Below are 19,229 nucleotides of genomic sequence, written 5' to 3'. Positions count from 1 at the left end.
CCCTGGGCTCGTTTCGCTGAGCTCCCGCCGCTGAGCGAGAGGCTGTCGGTCCTCCGTCCCTGGTTCCCGGGCAGGGCTCCCGTAAGCCCCGCTGCTGTCCCTTCCTTCACGCGTGTGTCCGTTTTCGAGGCGGAAACACAATTCACGAAGCAAACACGCGCCCTTTTCAAGTGTCGGGTTCAGCGGTCCGCGGTGTGCACGGGGCTGTGTGGCCACGCCCACCCACCTCTCCCCTCCCCCCAAAACAGCCTCATCCCCGTTGGCATCACCCCCCATCCCCCTTCTCCGCCGTGTCCCCTCCGTTTTATTTCGTAGGTTTATGATGTTGGTCCTGGTCTAAAGCGCCAGCGAGCGTCCGATTACGCTGCCTGCTGCCCAGTCGTTTATGAGAACGGGGTGTGTTCGCGTCCCGCCGGCGTGAAGCTGCGAGCCGGGGGGAGGTCAGGGGACCAGGCCCACAGCCACGGAGCGGGGCTCCCCCCAGAGCCAACGTTCCCGCCGTGCCCCCCAGTTCCGTTCGGGAAAGCCTACAGAGAGTGCCCCTGAGTCCGCATTTTTATAAAAACCCCATTCCACCCCACAGGCAACTCCTGGTCACTCTTTCCGTGTTTCCCTTTCCAATGGTCCGGGGCACGAGTTGTCTCCCTTCAATCTGCGTGCCTTCCTGTCCCGGAGAGAAGTGCTTGCCCCTGACACCAGACGCGACGTTTCCTGTGATGTCGCGGCCTCTCGTGGTCCACGCCGTGGTGGATGCCGCCTGCCTCCCTGCCCGGTCCCCTGCGCTTAGAATCCAAGTGGGCATTCCTGGTTCTCCAGGGATAAATTTATGACCTTCGTTTCACTCTGGCTGATTCCTAAAATGGGGTCTGAGACCTGGTGTTCCGGGGTCAGAAGCTGTTTGTGTGGTTCTTAGGGCAAGTGGGGGGGAGGCGCCTTTTTAGACCATCCACGCCGGTGAACGAGGGGAGCTCGGAAGAATTGACTTCACCCCTGCGCTCTGTCGTGCTTACACGCCCCTACCCCATCATCGAAGATGTCTGTCGGGTCCGTCATTCATCCATGCACAGACCCTTTGGGAGCCTAGGAGCCACAGACAGGAACTTCTGCCCTAACCACAAAGCAGGGTCCCATGAAGAGCGTACACTTGGACACCCCAGACCCATTTCCCCGTCTCTGTGTGGGTCCTGCCGAGAAGCACGGCACTTTGGACGCAGAAGGAGCGCCCCGGGATGTCTCTGCTCCAGGAGCAGGTACCCTCACGGCCCCGTCTCCCCAGACGAGACAAGCTCGCTCCAGCTCGGGGCCACAAGCGAGCCAGTGCGGCGACCAGGGACAGAGGAAGGCTGTGGCCGCAGGACCCAGGGGGCCGGTTTTGCAGGGTTAGGTTAGGGTTTGCAGGCCCTGGAAACCCACGTTTGTAAGAATCCTCAGTCCCCTGGGAGGCATCGCGCAGGTGAATGGTGCCTGTCCCCAGCTGGCACCGCCTGCCTCCGGGGTTGCAGGAGGCGGCACTGACAGAGCCCCGCTGACCCCATGAGCTGCGGGGTCTGCCAGCCCGTGACGCGGTCAGTCGTGGTCGCGGTGGGTGCTGTGCGGAGACCCCGTAGGAGGGACCCTTGCAGTAGTACGCAAGCCAGCAGAGTGGATCGGTAAGGGGCCTGAATCGGCCTCTTCCGACTTCCCTCCCTGCCCCCACGGGGCTTCTGGCTGCGAACACTGTGCTGTAGAAGCCCTGGGAAGGACTCTTGCTAACTGCGTTTTATAGACAAGGAACCTGAAGTGCAGAAAAGGCTGTCGCCAGCCCCGGCCTCACGGCTGGTGTCCTCTCTGGATGCCTCCAGGGGCCGGGCCCGAGGCCGGGGAGAGCAGAAGTGCAGGAATCTGGCCTTTGCCTCTCAGGGGCTTACGGCTCTGGGAGGACAGAAACACAGGAACCAGAATTGCGGTATCAATAGAGAGTGGTACCCAGCCTGGCTGGCAGAAGTGCAGTCCAGGAGGACGCCCCAGAGGAGGCAGTGCTTGAGGCAAACCCAACTAAATGACTAATGAGCCCACCCGGTGAAACCTGTGACACTGGGAGTGGAGAGGCTTCTAGAATGGGGGGTCGCTGGGCATGCAGGGGAGAAGACAGAGCAGGAGGAGATGGGACGAGGGGGGCCAGGAGAGACAGAGGCAGGGGGAGCCAGTGAAGGGGCTCATCTGACCGTGAAGGGCTTGCCTGGAGGAGAGCAGAGTGAGGAGGCTGGCGCAGTGAGGACAGAGCAGGAATCTAGAAAGATTCGAAATCTGAATTTACCTGGGACTTTTTCCTGAGCTGCACTGCTAACCAGCGGGGAGCCTCACGCTGTATTTAAGTCTGGAAGAACCGGGGAGCTTTCAGCATGACCCTTTCTGGGAGCTCAGAAGAGGAGACTTTGGGGGAGCTTAGGTAGTCAGGGAAGGCTTCCTGGAGGAGGCCATTTTTGCTGCCTTTGAAGGGCTAAGGAGGGAGAGCGCATGTCAGGTGGGGGTGTATGTAAGTCTGGACGCAGAAGCAGAGACCAGGTTCAAAAAGTCGATGGAAAGACAGGTTCAAATTTAAAAAGGGGTGAGCAGGGTCCATTTGGACCTTGTTCTGCAGGCAGTAGGGAGCCATTGAAGGTTGTTGAGCAGGAGAGAGTCGTCATTGAGGCTGGACTCAGGAAGAGGCGCCTGGAGTGAGTACGCGGGAGGCGAGAGAGGGTGACGTGGGGGCCTCCCTGGGGGAGAATAAAAAAAAAAAAAAAAATAAGCAGGCTTTGTCCGAAGTGAGATCTTCAGGCCCAGGCTGAGACCCCGACTGACCCAGGGAGGGAACTACCCACAATCTTGAAACCCCAACTTCCCCTGGAGCCGTTAATAATCCCTTGGCCTCTCCCCAGACCTGTTCCGGCGGCCAGAGCAGTAATAGTGTCTTCAGTGTGGGGAAAGGGGCTCCGGGAGGGGGAGAGAAGCCTGTGTAAGTGATTCACGCAGCAGGGGCTGAGAGGAAGGGTCCACTACCGTGCGACAGCTGTGTAGGGGTCTCGCTTCCAGGCCGCGATTCCTGGTCGGCACTCGGGGCTGAACCGGGTATGATTACGGGAGTGCGGGGTCTCTCGCACGCGCGCTGGTCCAGAGGCAGGGGGAGGATGTCGTCCAGAAGCGACTCCTGGCCTCCCAGTGAGCACGGACGGGAAGACCCGGGTTCAGACCCGGCTCTGCCGCCTGCACAGCTTCTGGTGCTGGGTGTTGGCGTTGCCCAGAGTGAAGGCGGGATTAAACACCTCCCCCTCCTCCTGACCCCAGGACCCTTGACCCTGCTGCGGGTGGGGCAGGAGAAGCCAGAGAAACACAGGCTGGGTGGGGCACACAACAGCCGAGGCACGCAGGGACGGGCAGGTCCTGCAGCCCGGGGCAGGGGAGGCCCGGGGCAGGGGGGTGGGTCCCATGAGGAGGGCAGGGGGAAGGCTCTACCCAGCCACAGAGCCACCCCCGTCTGTGGCTGGGGAGTGACAAGACACCGTTAACCTCCACCACCACGGCTCCCAGAGGCTGTTTGTAGATCCTCCGCTGCGTGTGGTGACAGACACAAACAACCCATCTTGGTCTTGGAGTGGGTCCGCTTTTCCTCTAGGGACGGGCAGGCTCGCGGTCTCCTGGTCAGCCTCCTGGAGCTCATCCCCACAGCCCCAACAATGGCACCTCGTCTCCCCGAGGCTTGGCCCGGGGTGAGGATGGGCCCGGACAGGCCTTCCCTCCCCGCCGCCCGCCCCGGTATTGCAGGTCCCCAGGGCCGAAGCAGCGAACACTGTGGTTTCCAGCTGCCTTTGCTCCTCTGAGGAAACTCCCGCTTCTGAGAGGATCCGAGGGGTGACCGCTGGTCCGAGCTGACCACTGTCCGTGGTTCTACCCAGGGCCGAGAGCCAGCAGTGGCCGGCCCCGAGGCCTGGAGCAGGGCGGGCAGACCCATCCCGGCCGACCCGCTCGCTGCCCAGACTGGCCAGCAGTTGGACGGCCCTGAAGTCCTCTGTCCCCCGCCCCCTTCAGCCCCCGCACGGTCCCACATCCCACTCTCAGCTGCCTCAGGCCTGGGCTTCTCCCTGGGGCGCATCCAAACCCACCAAGAGACTCCCCAGAGCAGAGCCGTGTCTGCACCAGTGCCCCTTAAAAATGCACACACCCAGCGCTTCACTGACTGGGGGGGACACGCCTTCCCCCGCTGGACTGGCCGCAGCTTCCCGGCAGCCTCCGCCAGGGCGGCTGGAGCCCGGACTGGAGTCGCCCCTCTCCCAGCCTGAAGCGGGCGTACGTCGCCGTCCGCCTCCCTGAGCTCACAGGACCCCACGGCCTACTCTGCCCAGCGGGGACGGGGCGGATGTCGCACAGTCCGTGTGCATCCGTAAGCTGATGGGCAGCGAATGCCCTGTCCCCACTGGTGGGCCAGGGCTGGGAATGGCACTTGCTCCCCCCTGGGGCCCCGTGGCCCGATCCTGGGAGGTTGGATATGGGAGGAAGGGATGATGGTGAGGCCACCCCCCAACCTCGGGCCCGGCAGGGTGACCGAGCCCCGACAGAGGAGCGGGAAGGCACGTGGGTCGGAACGTGGGGCCCGGACAGAACACAGAGGCAGGGCCGGCTGCCCCCCACCCCGTCCTCGTCATCTTGCACCCCTGCGCACCACGTGCTGAGCATAGACGAGGCCACTGCCCCACACGGTAGCCGCGCATCACGTGCACTTCTCAGAAGCAAAATGAATCCAAGTGAAAGAAAAAACCTATGAACTTTTCTGTTGCATTAGCCACGTTCTTCTGTCGCTCTGAAGCCACAGCGAGCGGCTACGGTCTTGGGCAGTGCGGGTGTAGACGGACCGCTCCCTTTCTCCACACAGAGCTCTCCGGGGAGAAGGACTTGGGCTCTTCTCCGAAGGATGCGGGAAGCCGCTGGGGGTCTGGGGTTGCAAGGAACCTGGCAGCGGCGGGCAGTGGGCCGGTTCGCAAATGCCAGTGTGGTCTCTTGCTAATACGCAGCGACTTAAGACGTAACTGACCCTTCCAGGGTTTTCCCAAGAGGGCCAAAGGGGTTCTGCCCTAATGGACAGGGGCGTTTTCAAGTGTCCAGTGTTAAATACATTAAAGTGATGGCCGCTGTCGGGGCTGCGTGGCTCACGCCCAGCACACAGGCCCCAGGAAGCCCTAGGCTGAGCACTGAGCAAGGCTGGACCCTCAGGACACCCGGCCCTCAGCGGCTCTTGGGGCTGTCTCTGAAATAGATGGCCGGATTGGGGGACTCGGGGCATTCTCCCTCAGTCCAGGCCCCTTAGAATTTCAGAATTGAGCTGCTGTTTCTGGGGAGTTTTCCTGCAGCCGTCAGACTATTTCTCTTCCAACACCCACGTAACAGACCGGATGCTGAAGCGGAAGCCCAGGGCCCCTTAAACGCCTTTCCTCCCGCTCTTCCCCCCGAAGCTTTCCCCTTTCCTGGGAAGCCGCCTGCCCCTCCGGCAGGCCTGGCCAGGACGGTCCCTTCTCAGCCAGGGGGACCGGTTGGCGCACCGGGCTGTGGTTACCGTGGGAGTGGTCGGCACGTCTGAGGTCCTCTGAGGGCCTTCCCTCTCGGTCCCCCCAGGCTGGGACCTCTGATGCCATTCTGCTCCGGCAGACGAGGGAACCGAGGCCCGATGGGGGGCACTGGCAGGCAGCCGGCCCTGTCCCCGGCCCGGAGGACCCATCGCAGTCACAGGCCTTCCATGTGTCGTCCGCTTCCCCCCCCACAGAGCTGCCCTCCTCGGAGCACCTGAGTGTGGCGGACGCCACCTGGCTGGCCTTGAACGTGGTGTCGGGCGGGGGCAGCTTCTCCAGCTCGCAGCCCATTGGCGTCACCAAGATCGCCAAGTCGGTCATCGCCCCGTTGGCGGACCAGAACATCTCCGTGTTCATGCTCTCCACCTACCAGACGGACTTCATCCTGGTGAGCCGGGGCCCCGCGCCCTGGGGCCTTGGGTGGCATCGTCTACAGGGTTCTGTGCCCCCCCCCCACCGCTGCATGGTCAGCTCAGAGAGAGGTCAAGGGTACCTCAGGGTCATGGCTCAAATGTCCGCAGGGCTCCGGATGGCACTGCGGGGCTCCGTTCAGCCCCGTACACCAAGTGCTTGTTGCAGACTATGCCGGCTCGGACCCCGAGCCTGGGCTGTGAGGGCACACGAGGGTGCGGGGGGGGGCAAGAGTGTCTGCTCCCAGGCCGCAGCGGTTCCAGACTCCCATCCCCCACGAGCATGGCGGGAGGGATGGGGGAAGCTGGTTCGGGGAGCAGAATCTCAGAGTGAAGGGAGGTGCCCCCCAGGGACCACGGGATACCGACATCCTCGACTCTCCGTCCGTAGGTGCGTGAGCGGGACCTGCCCTTCGTCACGCACACCTTGTCATCAGAGTTCACCATCCTGCGGGTCGTCAACGGTGAGACGGTAGCTGCCGAGAACCTTGGCATCACCAATGGCTTCGTGAAGCCCAAGATGGGTGAGTTCAGGAGGCTCTGCCGGGGAGACCTCAAGAAGTCCCCAGGGCACCCTAGAGCAGCCCCGTTCTCAGAACATTCACAGAGCACCAAGTATAACACTGGGTCAGACCCTGCTCTCCAGGTCTAGTAAGGACAGGGAAGGGGACACAGCTGGCGATGTCCAGAGGCCACTCCTCACCCATCCAGGGTATCAGGATGGGCTTCCCAGAGGCAGTGACTCTCGAACTGAAGCTTGGAGCCCAAATAGGAGCTCAGCCAAGTGGTAGAGGTTAGCACGGGCATTCATTCCAGCAGCCAGCAAGGCATGTGCAAAGGCCCAGGGGTCTGGCAGTGAGCCGGAGAATCAGGAGAGCCGTGAGTGAATGTATTGGAGGCTGGAGAAGGCACAAGGGCCAGGCCCCCCAGAGCAGCCTCTGGCTCACCCTGCCTCTTGTCCTGGGCCCTCCTCCTACCCCATGTCATTCCTCCTCCTAGCCTCAGCACCCACTGTCTTTGCTCTCACAGTCCAGAGGCCTGTCATCCACCCTCTGTCCAGCCCGAGCAACAGGTTTTGTGTCACCAGCCTGGACCCTGACACGCTGCCTGCGGTCGCCACACTTCTCATGGACGTCATGTTCTACTCCAATGGGTACGGCCGCCCCCTTGGACGGGAGAGGCTGCAGGACAGGCCAGGGAGGCCAAGGGGACACGGCTGTGCCTGGTAGCCCCGGTCTGAATAGGGAGACACCGAGCTACCCCCTGTCCTGGAAGCTGGTCTGGGACAGGGGTCATGACTGTACCCCAAAGCCATGCTCTGACTGGGGAGACATCCTTCCTCGGGAATCCCAAAGCATGGCGAAGCCCTAGGGGCACACGTCTGTGGATTCCGCCCCCACTCACCATCCCCGGAGCTCCGGCGGCAAGCCCGGTCTGTAGGGGCGCCAGGAGCCCAGGGCTTTTCTGCTTGGCAGACAGTAGGCTTTGCTGCCTTTTTTTCTTGGATTTTAGTGGGGGTGGGACCAGGGACCCTGAGATGTGGGTAAGCGCAGGGACAGAGAAACCATGTCCAGGGAGGGGCGGAGGGGTGGTCTGCAGCCAGGGCCGGCTGGGCCTTGGGTTCCGGGAAGTATGGTGCTCGCCTCTGTGAACGTCATGGACTCGTCCGCCTCAGATGGGGAGACCGAGCCTGGGGCCGGAGGTTCAGGGTCAGGATTGGGGCCAGGACTTGGCCACAACTCTCCCAGGCCGATGGGCAGGCGAGCGGACCGGGTGGGGATCTGGGTGTGGTCAGGGTCCACTGTCCCGCTCACCACCGCACCCCCTGCCCCAGAGTGAAGGACCCCATGGCTGCCGGGGAGGACTGTGGCCACATCCGCTTCTTCTCCTTCTCCCTCATTGAGGGCTACATCTCTCTGGTGATGGACGTGCAGACCCAGCAGAGGTGAGTGGCCCTTCTTACTTACCAACGACAGGCAGCTCAGAGAGGTGATGGCCCGGGGTCCCTCGGCCTCCTCTCTGGGGCTGGCGGTGGGGGAGGGGCAGCGTTCCCAAACGCACTCACAGCCCTGCTTCCCCGTTCCCCCAGATGAGGGGGGCGCTCAGGCAGGGCCTCGAGACCCCTGATCGTCCCGAGGGCAGCCACCGCTCTGACCAAGGGACCGCGACCAACGTCGGCCTCTGGGGTTTCTCTCTTTCTGTCCTTGTTAAGGTTCCCTAGTAACCTGTTGTTCACGAGCGCGTCTGGAGAGCTCTGGAAGATGGTGCGGATCGGAGGACAGCCCCTGGGATTTGGTGAGCCCCGGGGGGTGCCACACCAGCGGGCGGGGGCCTAGCATCTCCGCGGGCATTCCATCCGGGCTCACTCACCCTGCGGTGCAGCTGGGGGGACTGAGGCTGGGGGGGCCGGCGTCCGTGGCCCTCGCCCGGCGAGTGACAGGAGGCAGGGGGCTCCAGACAAGAGGGCGGAGGAGCGCCTTCAGCCAAAGCAGCCGTACCTCTCCCCGCCTGGGAGAGCGCGTTCCTAGCACGCCGGGGGCCAGAGTCAAACAGAAAGGGGAGGGAGGCCTGGGTGGCTCAGGCCGCTAAGTGGTGACTCTTGATCTCAGCTCAGGTCCTGGTCTCAGGGTCATGAGTTCGGGCCCTGCTGCTGGGCTCTGTGCTGGGCGCGGAGTCTGCAGTGGAGAAGGGAAAACGTCACCTGTGAGTCCCAGCTGCTCCCAGGCCGCGGCTGTGGTTCTGATGAGGGTCCTTCACGTACACAAATGCCACCGCCATCAGACTCAGACACCCCAGCACTCACCCCGAAATACCTCACTGTTCCTGTCCTGGGAAGGAGCCTCTTCTCTGTAACAATGACCTGACCCTATGGAGGACCTCCGTGGAGATTCCCTAAGACTCTCGAGCGTCAGCTGCCGTAACTGCCCAAACAGCGCCGTTGGCGGCAAGTTTTGTCCACAGGCGTGTTCAGGGGGCCGTGGGGCTCAGGGTCCTCGGGGGTTAGCAGGCCTGCGGGGCACTGATTCGCCTGCGGCCGGGTGGAGGCCGCCGGCCGCACTGTCAGGGATGCGCCGATCGGAAATGATTTCCTGCAGCTAGACCTGTTAGACCCCAGAGCTGGAACCCGGGTCAGGCTCTCGGTCGTCTCCGGGAAGCGGCGTCCACAGACCCGGGTGGGATCGGTGAACCCTGAGTCCCCACAGACGGAGTGAAGGACATTCCCGACGAAGCCCAGACTGCTCCAGGGGCCATCACGTCAGCCCTCGGACGCCCGTTCCTAGCATAGGAGACGGAGGTGGCAGCATGTGTTGACCTGGGGGCAGAGGGGCGGTGAGGGACCCAGGTTCTGCCCCCGTCCTCACCTGCCCGTGGACGCACTTGCAGGTCACGGTCACTAGCAGGACAGGACAGCAGTTCCCCGAGTCTGCTCACATCGAGGCCAAAGCCAGAGCCGTCCTGGGGGCAGAACAGCAGGCTGCTCCGTAGAGTGCTAGGAAGTGTACACTGAAGGCTCCTGGTCCGACCCTGGCCACCAGTTTGCCTCTCGGCGTGGGGGTGAGGGGCTCCTTCACCACAGACCCTAACGTTTCTCCCGCCCACACTGGCTGCCCAGGGCCAGGTCATGGGGATCGAGCGCTGGAACGAGTCCTCACCAAGGAGGTTGTTAGAAACAAGCATGGTCGCAGGGGCATCCTAATGAGGACGGTGGGTCCCTCCCCCGGGGGGAGCACCTGTGCGTGTCTGTTGTACCCGTGCTCTGCTGTCAGCGTCACGGGTAAAATCCAAGTGGCCCAGGAGAAGGCTCCCCAGAGAAGGTGACCAGTGGGTACTCCCCGGCTCTCGGGGGGGGGGGGGGAACGCTGCAGCCCCTGTCTGCGGCACCCGCGTGGCTCCAGATGCCTGTGCCCGGGGCGCAGGCTCCAGAGGTAGGCAGGGTTGAAGAACCTAGCCAGGTCAGCACAGGCAGAGGGACGGGGTCCTGAGGCCAGACCGAGGGGTCTGCCACCATGTCTTCCTGTAGGCCGTGGGGAGCCGCCGAGCTCTGGCAGGCGGGGGAGCCGCCGGGGGGCGACCAGGAGCCCGAGTCCTTCAGAGGACTGCCTGTAAGACAGTCGTGGAACGTATGATGACGTGTCCAGATGTGTTGCCGGCGGCGCGGGGTCTGAGCCACCCCGACAGCCGGCAGGACCCTGCCAGGGAAGCAGCTCGCCGAGAATCTGAAGGGTTCCAGACCAGCGGGTTCCATGTGCTTATGAGCGTGCTTTGGGGTAAACGCAGCTTCCCCCGGGACCCAAAGTGCCCAGTGCAGGTGGCTCCGTCCTCGCCCCGGCTCTGCTGCGCGCCCTCGGGGCTTCCCCTTGGCCACCCTGTCGTTCTGCAAAGTGTGGGTCCCCGGCCTTCCAAACTGACGTGACGCGGGGTCCAAACCCGCAGTCGGGAAAGCATCGTTCTCGACTCCCATCTCCAGCCCCCATTTCTGTTGGAGTGGTTGTGTCCGTAGTGAAAGGATTTGGGGAGACTACACGTCCCCACCACACGGTGGCACAGACGGTCACCAGATGCCGGGCTCGCCCAGCCGCCAAGGGCCTGCGTGTCCAGCCGGGAGCCCCGGCAGACTGAGCAGAAAGCAGGAGCCCAGAGTCACCGCACAGGTCCAGGGCTGGGCCAGGGAGTGAAGGAGCAGAGGGGAGGCTGGAAGGGATGGCAGTGGGGTGCCGTAGGCTTGCGGCCCGGGTCGGTTCCCGGGCTCCAGCCTCAGAATCGCGCGGGGAGCTGGTGACCCGATCTGGACTGTCCCACCCAGTTGGGAAAAGGCATCATCGTCAAAATTGGAATAATGGATTTGGGGGAAAACACCTGAAAGTTTGGAAGGGGCTGTGTTGGTGGCAGAGTGGTCCTCAGACCCTGGAGGAGGAAGCTTCGAGTGGTGCCTTCAAATCAGGCAGGGAGCCGGGGGTGAGGAGGGGATACACCCCCGCTTTGGAGGTCTAGAGGGAGGTAGAAGCCCCATTCCCGGTGGGGACTCTGGGGAGGAACCCCGTGCTCGCAGGGAGGAAGTGACTTGACCACGGTCTTCTGGCTAGAAAAAGGGTCAGAGGGCGACAGGGAAGAGGGCCTGAACCCACTTCCTCCCTTCGGTCACACGGGCTCCAGCTCTGTCGCGGAAAACTCGCGAGGTGGTAGGGACGGGGAGCGGGGGAGCAGGGGAGCAGACGGAGAGTTCAGCTCTGTGGAGCCCCACGGAAGAGAGCCCGTTGCCGGGCTGGGGGGGGGGGCGGGTCAGAGCACCAGGGAATCCTGGCGTGGCATCGGGAACCCGCGTGGCAGGCGGCCGCGGCTAGCTGAGCATCGTCCCCGCCTCCGTCCCCAGATGAGTGTGGCATCGTGGCGCAGATCTCCGAGCCCCTGGCCGCCGCAGACATCCCCGCCTACTACATCAGTACCTTCAAGTTCGACCACGCGCTGGTGAGTGTCCCGCACCAGCCCCCGGGCAGGGGACGCCAGTGCGGGGCTCACGGCTCTTGCCTCCCCTGCCCCCTCGCAGGTGCCGGAGGAGAACATCAGTGCCGTCATCAGCGCCCTGAAAGTCAGCCAAGCAGAGAAGCACTAGGGGGGCCTCCTTCCTCCTCCCTGTCCGCCCCCCAGGCCTGGGCCCGGCCCTCACCCGAAGATTCTTCTCGCAGTATTTCTCAGACTGGAAAATCGGCCCCAGGAACCCCCAAGAAGGGGCCTCTGGGAGACGCCCCCAATTGCTTCCCCTGCCAGGCCTGGGGCGTCCAAGCCAAGACCTCCCCGTGCCCTTCCTGGAGCCCCCAGACCCTCCAGAGAGCCCCTAGTCTCCTCCTCCCCCGACTCCTCCTCCAGAAAATGAGGTCCGAGGCCCAGGGAGCCCGCGAGCCCACCCACCTTCCCCCCTGGCCTCGCCCGCAGTGGGGGGCGGATGCTGAAGGAAGCAGGGCCCTCCTAGGAGATGAGGGGGTTCCGGTTCTCGTGTCATCTAGGGGAGCTGGCCGAGCAGGGCTGAGTTCATGGAGCCCAGGGAGACCCCCGTGAGGACCTGGGCTGGATGTTGTGGTCACTGGTCTCTGGTTCCATCAGCTCCGGGCTGGTTCCCGCAGAGTGGAGGCCAGTGGGCGGCCCCTGGGTCATGTGCTGGGGCAGCTGGGACAAGCCAGCTGGGACAAGGGTGAGCCCCGAGCTGGGGAGGACCCGCACCGCCCAGAGTCTCGCCTGCCGTGCACAGGGCCTGTGCCCCGACTCCCAGCAAGACTGCCAAGGGGGCCCTGAACAGACCCTCCCCACTGTAAGCGCTTGCTCCGGGGGGCGGTTCCCGGGAGACCCACCAGCCTGGGGCGTGGGCGCCCGTCCCCTCTTGCTTTCCCTGGACCCTACCTGGGCAGGCAGAGCCTCGGTTTCCCCCAAGTGGGGGCATCCCCAGCATTCTGGACCTGGGGTTTCTTGGGTCACCCCCACTCCCCAGCAGTTGACTAGACCAGCACAGGCCTCCCCTGATATCCTGTCCCCTCCCCCGCCCCACTTTTGGGGGATGCGGAAGGCCCCTGCCCCCGACTCGCCTGTCTGCCCACCCCTCAGCTGGGGACTGTGGCATTTATGAGTACTTGACCTTGGGGGGCAGCTTATCTGAGCCTTAACAGAGAAAACTGTACCGTATGTTTTAGTTTCTTATTTAATATATTTGCGCCCAGGCTGCGGTTGGTGGCAGTTTTCGGGGGATAGGGCCTGCTCTGTTCCATCAGGGGGCCCAGGGGCTCGGCATCACTCAGCTGGCGCCCAAGCAGGAGAATCGGGGGGTGTCCCAGGAGTGTGGGCCTCTCTTTGGAGCAGGAAGTGGGCCACAGAGTCTGTTGCAAGGCAGGGGTCCCCCCAGGGCAGCCCCACTGACAGCACCCAGGGAGCCGTGGTCTGTGTGAACATCAGAGGGGACCCAGAGGCCACGGGGCGGTGGCAGCCAGGTGGCAGGCCAGCTGAGGCGGTCTTGTACCCCTGCGAGGCTGATCTGGGAGCATGGGGTGAGCCCCCGCGCCTCCCCTCCAGCCGGGGGTGCTTCCCAAGTGAGCTGGACCAGAGGGTCCCTTGAGGCCCGTGTCCTTCCTGGTGTTCTCAGCGCGGCTGAACCGCCGTTCCCGAGAAGCTCAGAGGAGAAAGGACGTTCCCTTAGGCGAAGGGCTCGTGCGAGCCCCAGTCCCCCCTACTCCCAGCGTGAAGAAGACCTCTGAGCCCCGGCAGCCCAGCACGGAAGAGCCGTGGGTCTGGATCCTTGACGCGCTCAGGGCCCAAGCACTGATTAGGAACCCTCTTCTTCTTCTTCTTCTTCTTTTTTTTTTTTTAAGTTAATTCATTTTGCACAAAACTCGAAAGCAACCAAAACGTGTCCACTGTTTGCTGGCTCCAAACCGGGGGGTGGTCGAGTGGGCAGGCAGAGACCCTCAGGGCCCCTCTCTGTCCTTGGAAAGCCTCAGTGTTCCGGGGCTCGTCCTTCCAGACTCCCATCGGGTCTCCTGATGGTGTCCGCTCTCCGCCGTCCCTCCCTGCCCAGCAAGTGTGTCGGCGCCGTGACCCCAGAAGCGTGTGCTGCCCAGACCCCCCCGAGAACGTATCGATTGTACACACCTATAAATACTTGTGTTTTATGTCGATATAGATATATACTGTAAATAGCACATATACTTGAGCAATATATGTTAATATATGCTGTGGGCACGCACACGCGTGTGCGCAGGGTGCGCGGACGCCGACCCCGCTGTGCGCGCGTGTGTGCAGGCTCCGGGGCCTCCGCCCGCCGTGTCCCCGCGGCACACGGGCACGTTTCGAGCCACCGTGTGTTTTTCAATCAAGTTACGCAGGCAATACGTTAGCGGAGAAGCCGGGGCTTGAGAGCAAAACCAAACCAGCAGCCCAAGAGCGGAGCCCCCGGGGCCCGCCCCCCCAGTCTCCCCCAAAAGCTGGATTCCGTGCCATCCTGCACCCCCATTTCCATGGCCAGGGCCCCGGATACCCCCGTTTGGTCTGGGGGACGCTGGTACGAAGGGAGGAGAAAGGCCATCTTCCCATCGCCCTGAGCCTGAAGACCTGGGCGGTGGGGGGGGTCCCGGGGGCTTCCGACCCAGCTTTCCACCCAGGGTCCCCCCCCCCAACGTGGCTGTTCTTGCGTCGTTTCACCCGCAAGCTCAGATACCTCAGGCTCTTCTCTCAGGCCGCCTCCTGCAGACGAGCCTCGTCTAGCCAGGAAAAGGACCGATGTCGGTGACCTTGTGCCCAGGGGGGGCTGGTGAGGCCTGGGCAGGAGCAGCCGCCCGGACCTTCCCCTTCCCCTTCCCCAGTCTCCCCTCCCACTGTTTGCGTGACCGTGAGGAGCACAGTCACAGGGACGTGGTCTCCACAGTTCGGGGGGGAAGAATGCCCCCCAGTTTGCATTGTGGAGGGGTCTCCAGACCCGCAGGGCCAAAGCTGTCTTGGCTCTGGGTGGAGGGCACATGGCAGGGGCAGGGAGATGGGCTCCTGAGCAAGGCTGCCGAGAGGTGGGGTGGGCTCTGGGCATGTGTGGCTTTGTCTCTGTGTCCCATGCCAGCCGAAGGCCACCCCTGCCCATCGCCTGCTCCATCCCTGCACACTACAGAGAGGAGGTGGGGAGAGGGAGGCGTGACCACCCCCTTCTCTCTCTCAACCCCAGTTAAAAAATCTGTCTCTGAGGTTCAGCCCTCAGCATGGGCTCCTCCGGTTCCCAAGAAACCCCTTCCGACCTCTGCCCCCCCCCCGCCGCTGGGGCTCGACTGGGCAGAGGTGGGCGGGGCCGGCCCTGCACCTTCTTTGGGGTGGGGGAGGGTCTCCAAAGCCCAGAGCACACATCCAAGCTAGAGAGGTGTGCGGACTTCCCCACCCCGGGATCGGGGGGTCCCGAGTCTCCCAACCACCAGCATTCTCCCCGTTCCACCAACTGCAGGCCACGGGCCCCTGGCGGGACCCACAGCCGCCAGCCGTGGCCTCCCCCATTGGGCAGCATGGCCTTGGTGACCAGTGCCGGGTCCGGAAGAAGATGCGTGGTCTGGCGAGGCTTGTCCCCTGTGAGATGATGGAGGATGAGGGCCTGGAGGTCAGGAGAGAAGGTTCTGGTTTGATGGGTAGGGTGAGGCCCCTGTCCCAAGCCAAGGAGCCTGGTGGTCAAAGATGAACCCGCCCCAGCCCCTCCTGGCCGCGTTTCTCAGGCTGACCATTAGGGGGTCCCTGGACCACCTTTCCAGGCCTCTGGATCTGGACGTGGGGACAACTTGGGCCCTTCCCAGACGGGGCTAAGAGGGACCTCGAGGATCTCCCAGGAGACAGCAGAGCGCTCCTGTGCTCTGTGACCGAGTTTCTGATGCCACTTCCCGAGTGAACCCCGGGGGGAGGTAGGGTTAGGAAGAAACACCCCCCCCCCGTAGATCTGTGTCCCCTGTAAGTGGGGAGAGGGGACCCGCTGGTCGTGGCGGTCACAGCCGCTGGGAAATGGAGCGGGCGGTCGGCTTGGTGAGCAGAGCTTGAGGGGGAGGATAATGGAGTCTCCCCCCACTTCACACCCCCAAAGAAAGGAGCTTTGGCTTTTCAGGTTTTCCCAGATGCTGTGCTGGGAGAGGGCTCGGCCCGGAGGGGGCAGTAGCCTCCCTTGAAAGAGGCTGCAAGGCCCTCAGCCAACCAAGATGGCCCCGGGGAGGGGGTCCTGGGGCGAGAGGCCCACTCCCCACTCAGATACCTGTCCCTGCGGCCCAGAGCTCCCCATGCTCATTTTCTAACTTTCATTTTCAAATTAGAGGCCCCGCAAGGGCAAGCTTTTTTGTCTCTCCTGCTCTGTCCTTAAGCCCTGGGGGAAGGGCCAGGCGGGGAGAGCTACCAGGAGTGGCCCCGGGACAGTGGGGGAGGCCCGCAGCCTGGCCCTGTGGCCTCCGGGGCAGGGAGGCAGTTTGAGGCTCTCGGTTCAAGGCAGGAGCCCGGACGGTGTCGTGTGCTGGGCCCTGCGTGCGCAGTGTCCCGCCTGCGAGTGTGTGAGCCCCCCCGGGGCCCCCTCAGATCCCGGCGAGGGGCCTCGCCCGGTCCGTATTTTGCGGCCTTGGGAGCTTTGTCCCCGCGGGCCGCATGGAGTGGGGTTGGCAGTGTGTGGGTGGCAGGCCTCGCCCGCGGGGCTGCCCCAACTTCATGAAGCCGCTTGGAGGGGGCGGGGGGCGTCCCCCACAGACCGCACTCGCCAGGAGAGGCTTCGGGTGCCGGCGCCCCTCACCTGTGGGGGCCCCTCGGGGTCCCAGGGCAGGGAGCGCAGTTGGTGGAGGCGGAGAAACAGGCCAGACTCGGGTCCCAAGAGAGAGGTCAAGCCCAGTGCATTTTCCAGTCCTCTGCCTCAGTTTACCTCCCCAGAAAACCGTCCAGGAAGAACTGAGCAGGGTTGGCTCCCCAGCGGGGGCCGGGGGGGTGGGGTGACTGACAACAGAATCCCAAGTCCTCTTGCTCTATGCCAAAATTATTTCCGTTATCCTGAGACGGGGGCGAGCGGATGGTGGGTGCGTGACGGGGCCCTCAGGGGCCTCCACCCCGCGCAGGGGGGCCTCGTCTCGGGCATCTGGCCCTCACCTGGCATGTCCCGGGTCACCAGCAGCCGTAGCAGGGGCGCGTAGATCCGTCCCAAGTTCTGGGGCGAGGGGGAGCACGGGGCCACCCAACGCCCCAGGGCTCTCACGCTTTTACCCTCTTTGTTGAAGACACACAAAACCCTCGAGATTCATGTACTGTATGATGGAGAGAAAAAAGAAAGTACCTAATGTTCCCCCCAAAAAAGACAGTATATTTTGTACTTTGTAAAGTGTTAATTAAAATGGAGACAAAAATGGATGTTGGCTGACCGGTGTCTGATGCGGGTCTGCATGTGCTGTTGGTCTTCCCTTTCTCTGAGCCGTGGCCGGACGGGCGGGTGGCGGGGAGCACAGCCGGGGCCGGGGAGCACAGCCGGGGCCGGAGGCGGGCGCCGGGTGGAGGGAGAGCAGGTCTTCCAGCCCCGCAGCCAGAGTCGGAGAGGAGAGACACCCGCCCAGAGCGAGGGGGGCTGTCACCGCTGCCCGGTGCCGTGTAACAAGCAGCCCCCGGACCTCAGGGCTGCACAAAGGACCCGGTGCGTGTGTGTGCACACTTGCGCGTGTGTCGCGGTGCGCGTGGGCTCGGGCGGGGGAGCAGCTGCAGCCGTTCTGGCTCAGGGCCGCTCAGTCACCTGAAGTCTTGGCCAAGACCAGAGGGTCTGCTCCCAGAGGCGGTTTAGTGCCGGCTGGCGGGCTGGGGGCTCCCCGCGGGGTGGCGTTCGCTCGCAGCACGGAGCCTGGCTTCCCCCAGAGCCGGGGACACGGGGGCCAGGGTAGAAGCCCACATGTTCTCGGGATTCCCACAGACCACCCACCACCCCACTCCATGGCCGTAAAGCCCGGCTCTGGTTTGACCCAGGAGAGACCCTCAAGGTCAGGGTCTTGGGGGCCGTCTTGGAGATGGGCGACTCGGCCCACACTCCTCCCCAGGCCTCTGGCAGAGGTGGGCCCGGGGGTCGGGGGTCTGTGGGGCAGGACGGAGCTCCTTCCCCAAGCCCGGAGCCCTGCTGTGGACAAAACACACAGACACACACAGGGCCTGGGGGGCGGGGACACACACACACACGCATGCACGTTCCGGAAGCCCAGGCGCGGATACTTCCACACAGGACACCCTGGAGGCAGGAGGGAGGGCACCCGCCCAGCGTCCGTCCCACAAGACTCTGGCGTCTGGCTCCTTGCCCTCTTGGCAGGTGGGCGTTACGGCTGCCCCAGCAAGAAAGAGGCCCTGGACCTCTCTGGTATTTTCCACGGAAGGAAGGCAGGTGTGAGCAGGGCAGGGCTGAAGACCCGTGTCCCCATTTAGCACCCCCCCCACCTCAGCCCTGCCACCCTGAGCCCCAGGAAGTTCTGCTGCTATGAGGGCTTTTCCCTCTGAGGTCTGTGGACCGAGCGCCCTCTCAGGCCGTCCGAGGACACCCAGGAGCCAGGACACCCGTGGGGACTCAGGTGGCCGCCGCCGCCGGGAGGGTCAGGGGTGAGGGGACAGAAGCAGAGACACCAGGGGGAAGACAACTGTGGAGAGAGTCTGGCGTGTGCAGGACGCACTCCAGCCAGCCAGGCAGATGGAGCCCGCCTGCGAGAACCTGGGTCATGACACATCCAAGGTCGTCCCTTTCAGGGCCCTGGTTCCTGTGTCCAAGACGGAGGTCGTGGCGGGGCCTGAACCTTGGGTGGGGGGCCTGAAACCACTCCGACCTTCAAGAGAAACCCTGCCCGGCACCGTCACATCCTGGCCCCGAACACCAGGCTGGTGGGACGCAGGAGGCATGACCTTGACCTTCCGGGGCACGCGCCCTCCCTGAATCGGCAGGTGCTCTAAGACTGCACGGGGACGGATCTCTGTTCTCCACCACCGGCGGAGGGGGACGGTACACGGCCCAGCCAGGAGTTTCGGGAAGGAAACCGACAAGTCACTTAACTCTCAAGTTTATGGAAGATCTTTCATGGCAAGTGAAGGAGCCGGTTCCCCACGGACAAATGGAGGGGACGCGAGCCCAGGAGGTGGTCCCGGGACTGCTCCCCCAGACACAAGGTCCATGGGACCTGGCTAGGTCCTCCGGCCTCAGCTCACAGCAAGGACTACTCAGTGACCGTTTCACTCATTTTTTTTTAAGATTTTTATTTAGAGAGAGCGAGCATGAGCGGGGGGAGGGGCAGAGGGACAGAATCCCAAGCAGGCTCGTGCCGCCCAGCGTGGAGCCCAGCAAGGGGCTTGAACCCACAACCCTAAGGTCATTACTGAGCCGAAATCAAGAGTCAGACATTCAACTGACTGAGCCACCCAGGCGCCCCCTAAAGACTGTATTTTTAAGTCATCTGTACACCCAATATGGGTCTCGAACCCACAACCCTGAGCTCCACGGACCAAGCCAGCCAGCCGCCCCGACCGTCCCCTTCCTGCAAAGCCCCCACATGGCCAGCCCCGTTCCCCGGCTCTGCACGGCCCACGCAGGGAAGCGCCATACACTCCGTTTGGCCTGTCGCTGTGTTTCACCTCCCAGAACGTAAGCTGTGTGGGACCTGCTTCCAGGGGCGTCGTCCCCGAGTCCAGTGTGACCGAGAGTAGCTGCCCCGGTGGGGACAGAGGATCTGTTGAGGGAATGAGTCAGAGGAAGGGGGTG

The 19,229-nt window shown here is 63.6% G+C and overlaps 1 protein-coding gene across 1 annotated transcript in view; it reads left to right on the top strand.

Moving 5' to 3' along the window:
• Positions 1–16,864, top strand: part of CASTOR2 (cytosolic arginine sensor for mTORC1 subunit 2) — a 49,799-nt gene extending 32,935 nt beyond the window's left edge. The window contains exons 3-9 of the mRNA XM_044234094.1: positions 5,774–5,967; positions 6,381–6,513; positions 7,019–7,142; positions 7,824–7,934; positions 8,202–8,284; positions 11,361–11,455; positions 11,535–16,864. Of these exons, the coding sequence (XP_044090029.1) occupies positions 5,774–5,967; positions 6,381–6,513; positions 7,019–7,142; positions 7,824–7,934; positions 8,202–8,284; positions 11,361–11,455; positions 11,535–11,600 (806 nt within the window). The 3' untranslated portion in view covers positions 11,601–16,864. The remainder of the gene's footprint in view (positions 1–5,773; positions 5,968–6,380; positions 6,514–7,018; positions 7,143–7,823; positions 7,935–8,201; positions 8,285–11,360; positions 11,456–11,534) is intronic.
• The last annotated feature ends 2,365 nt before the right edge of the window (positions 16,865–19,229 follow it).

This window comes from Neovison vison, chromosome 14 (assembly GCF_020171115.1).
Source record: "Neovison vison isolate M4711 chromosome 14, ASM_NN_V1, whole genome shotgun sequence".
In the NCBI taxonomy this organism is placed as follows: Eukaryota; Metazoa; Chordata; class Mammalia; order Carnivora; family Mustelidae; genus Neogale; species Neogale vison.
Note: the sequence above shows the minus strand (reverse complement) of the source record. Positions and strands in the feature narration are given on the sequence as shown.